The following is a 4,150-nucleotide window of genomic DNA, read 5'->3' as shown; positions in this document are numbered from 1 at the left end:
GCACTTGGGCTGAAAGGAGTCTGAGCCCCTTGGGTCAGCCAGGAGCAGGGCTCAGGGAGCAGCAGCCACTCCGCAGCACCATCCACGTTAGGAAGGAGAACTTCATCCTCCCAGCTACACGTGAGGACTGACTGAGTCCGAGCACTGAACGTCAAACAGCCCTTCCAGCTCCAGTGTCGGGGGGTGCACTGGGGACTGGGCCCAGGAGCAGAGAACGTGGTGCTCACCACTGCACCTGGGCCAGAGCCCAGCACCAAACAAATGCACACTGGAGAGATTTCAGCTTTTATTTGCAAATCCATCTGTACATTCTCGCCGGGTCGTTGAGCGGCAGCAGCCAGGAGCTGGCAGCAGCAGGGGGCAGCAGGAGCTAGGAGTTACCAGCAGCTTTCCGCAGAGCCTGGAAACAAGAGACAGCAGAGGAAACAAAACCCCTCCAGCTTTCACGTTTAACCTCCTCCGAGTAAGGGAGTTAGAAATCGAGTCACCGTTATCACGTTCAGAGAGGTGTTGGATTTACAGTCCTGTGCCTTCAGCAGAAAGCTCCCAGCTGCTATCTGCAGAACAGCCTAAAAACTATCCCAGCCTTGCTTTTTTCCCCCCTTCTCTTCCCCCTGAAGCCAGCATCTTAAAGCTGCAGTACTCTCCATGCATCCTTCCCGGCAGTCCCAAAGCCAAATAACAAAAGGAGCCCTTGCCAATAAATAATCCTAGGAAAATAAATAAGATTCGATCTGGAATATACAGTTCCATGGTCTTTATTTGGTTTCAGAGGGGGGAAGAAAAGTGGAGCTAGACTGCAGCTTTAAGCTTGATGCCCGAATGACACTCAAAACACTTTGTAAATCTTACAGTTGATTTGCTGTACAGGTTGGAGAGCCGAAGTTCCACAGAGGTGCACTCAGGCCCAGCAGCACACCCTGCCCCACGCTTTATTTTGCTCAGCCAGCTCAAGCAGAGCAGCCTGCGGAGCGCTGCCCCTGCCCGGGCTGAACGCACCAGACCCAGACCTAGTGACTGTCACAGTAAAGAGGTCCCAGCAAGTATCCAACCCCACCCACGCCTGCAAGGGTTCAAACCGTGCACCAGGGAGACAATCCTCTCTCGGGGGTTGCTTTAACTTCACTGCCCACACGGAATCCTTGAGCAAATCCAGCGCCCGGCAGGGCTGCCAGCTGCCCCTCGCTTCCTGCTCCCCAAGCCCGCTTGTGGAAAGTCGTAAGTCCAATTATTCCTGCTTAAGCCAGAAATCCTGTTCGTGCCCTTCAGAGGCAGCTCGACGGCAAGAGCCCTTGATGTGCTCTCTGCCCGGGGAACTCACACCCGCCCCGGGAGCTCCCGCACAGAGCAGCCACACGGAAGAGAAAAGCAATCCATTGCAAGCCGGTGCCCGATGATTGTCTTTGGGGGAGGTCAGGAATCCAGGACAGGGCAAAGCAGGGGAAGGGAGGAGGATGGTAGGTGGAGAAGGAAGTTGGAAACAAACTCAAAACCACCAAGACGCAAGGAGGAGCTCAAAGCCCCTCAACAGCTGATGGCACTGGGCTGCTGTTTGCTAACAAAGTCTGAAATGAAGTCGAACTCGTTCTGTCCTAAGAATAGCTCTGGCAGCTCCTGAATCCGGTCCAGCCCCAGTTCCAGGACAAGGGATGTCAAGACCTCCTCATCTATGAGATCGGTGTCCATAACGTTCAAGGTCAGTGCCGGTGAGGGCATGTGCTGCATGCCTGGGTGCTGGCTTGGTCCCACTCTGTACTGCTGGGCTCCAGCTCCCATGGGCCCGTTGCTCATGCCCAGTGGGTGCCCCTGGTACTGGGTGTTGAGTTTTTGTAGGTGCATGCTGGCCATTAGCTGCTGGGTGCCCACCGGCCCCATGTACTGCTGCTGCTGCCCGGGGCCGTTGAACATCATCGCGTTCTGCATCTGGTGGTGTCCCATCTGTCCGCTGAGGTTGGGTCTCGGCCTCATCGCACCGTCCATGCCAGGCCCTCCGTAGGGCATCATCTGGCCGGCGGCAGGCAGCGTCCTCAGCACATGCTGCCCGTGCTGCGGGGGTCCCTGCAGCCCGCTCACCCCCATGCGGTAGCTCTGCAGCCCGGTGCCGCCGTGGCTCATGGACATCATCATGTGCTCGGCCATGGCTCCGGGCCCCCGCACGGCGACACACGGCTCCAGGGCAGGGCTGCCGGGGACAGCGCCGCTTCCCACTCCCGTCCTTGCCGGCTCCGACCGAGGATCCCGGAGAAGCCGCCGCCTGTTTCGCGCCGGGAGGAGGGCGCCGAGAGCCGAAGCTGGGCTGCTGCCCACCCGCCGGCGGCGGACAAAGCTCGGCGCCGAGCGCTCCGAGGCGGCTTCTGCGCGGCGCCCCGCGACCGCCCCGGGGATCCGAGCTGTGCCCGAGCGGGTACGCACCGATCCGAGGCTCCGGCGGGCAGCGGCTCCGCACACCAGCAGCGCCGCTCGCTCTGCTCAGCTCCACTCACCCTGCGCTGCCCCTCGCGTTCCCGGCACTTAAAGGGCCGCGGGCAGGGGCGGACCGCCCGGCCCGGCCCCCCGCCGCCCATTGGAGCGCGGCCCGGGGCTGCCCGGCCCTCGACGGGGCGGGCGGGAGCACAATGGCCGGGCCGTGTCCCCGGCTGCCGGCTGGGCACTCCAGGCCGTGCTCGCAGCTCGCTCCCGGTCGCGACACAGCCCAGCCGGGGGGAACACTGGCAGCTTCCCAGATTCAGGGCACTGCTGTTGGCAAATCCTCACCGTCAGGGCTCTGCGATCGGGGGGGTCTTTTTTTGCACCCAAGGTGCAGACCCATGGGCAGGCTGGCAGGACAAGGAACGGGGGGCTCTCAGCCCAGTGCCCCTAGTTTCCCCCTGATACCATAGAGGGGGTGAGGAGACCCTCAGCGCACACTGTTCCTGAGCAGGATGCCAAGGGCAAGGAGCAGGAGAGGACTGGGAGCAAGGGGCAATGTCCCCAGCATGCTGGGCTGGGAATCCCTCTGTGGGCACCACAATTCCTCCGGGATACTCAGCTGTGGAAAACTTGGATCATGTCTGTTCAGTCCCCCACTTACCTGCCTTGGAGTAAATCCTGGGCCTGGTGACTGGGGAAGATCAGGGAGGTCCTTTCTGCTCCCAGCACCAGCATGCTGGGAATGGTTCAGGTGCAGCACTGGTTTTGAGCAGCGTTTGCTTGCATTGCAGTCACTCTGCTTCCTGAGCAGGACCCTGTCTGATGCAAACAGCCTAAGACAGCTGGCTGGAGCCTTCCTCAGTGTCACTGACCAAGCCTCCCTACCTGAGCACCTGCTTGACTGGGGTGCAGGTGGCTGCTGTGGAGGTTGTGCTGGCTCTGTCCATACTGCAGGATGTGCACACAGACTTTTACTAAGTGCTTCCAGGGCCACTGCACACTGGACCCTGCCAGCCTGTGCCCAGGTGCAGCAGGGTGCTGGCTGCCCTGGGAGGGGTGCTTGCTTGATGGCAGTTGTGGCTGCAGGGTCAGCAATGGGGTGTCCCCACTAAGGGAGACCTCAGCAGCCAAGGTGACTGAGGAGGCTTACTTGTGGCATCAATGAGGTGCTTGGGTACGGAATCATAGAATCATGGAATGGTTTGGGATGGAAGGGACCTCCAAAGCTTATCCAGTCCAATTCCCCTGCAGTCAGCTGGGACATCCTCCAGCTCAGGTTGCCCAGAGCCCTGTTGAGTCTCACCTTGAGCATCTCCAAGGATGTGCCAGCAATGCCCTCCCAGCAAGGATGCACTGGTGCTGGAAAGACTGCAAATCTCTGCTTGTAACATTCACCTTGCTGCCAGGTGGCAGAGGTTTGCTGGTGTAATTCCATCTGCAACTGTGTCTTTCACCCCTGAGCTGAGTTTAGGCTCCTGGGGTCCCAGTGCAGTCTGTGTGCTCAGCCCCTCAGCTCTGCTGGCCAAATTGTTTTACCACGGGCCAAGACCACAGCAGCACAGGAGCTCTCATTAGGATGTGGTGGTTTACAGTGGTGGGGAAAAGCACAGTGGTGATTTTTCCCCTTGGTTTTTTTTTGTTTTGAGGGAACCCAGAGACTTCTTTTTCTGTGCTGGTGTTGCATGGTCACCCAGCTGGCCAGCAGGAAGTTATATCTGCTTCTTCAACTCACTGTGTGCTC

General features: G+C 59.4%; 1 protein-coding gene across 1 annotated transcript; it reads right to left on the bottom strand.

Moving 5' to 3' along the window:
* Positions 1 to 586: 586 nt before the first annotated feature.
* CITED4 (Cbp/p300 interacting transactivator with Glu/Asp rich carboxy-terminal domain 4) lies at positions 587 to 2,483 on the bottom strand. The gene has a single exon (XM_009911461.2). The coding sequence runs from the start codon at positions 2,137 to 2,139 to the stop codon at positions 1,525 to 1,527; it is 615 nt and encodes a 204-aa protein (XP_009909763.1). The 5' UTR covers positions 2,140 to 2,483; the 3' UTR covers positions 587 to 1,524.
* Between the last annotated feature and the right edge of the window lie 1,667 nt (positions 2,484 to 4,150).

Source organism: Dryobates pubescens, chromosome 20 (assembly GCF_014839835.1).
Source record: "Dryobates pubescens isolate bDryPub1 chromosome 20, bDryPub1.pri, whole genome shotgun sequence".
Classification (NCBI taxonomy): Eukaryota; Metazoa; Chordata; class Aves; order Piciformes; family Picidae; genus Dryobates; species Dryobates pubescens.
Note: the sequence above shows the minus strand (reverse complement) of the source record. Positions and strands in the feature narration are given on the sequence as shown.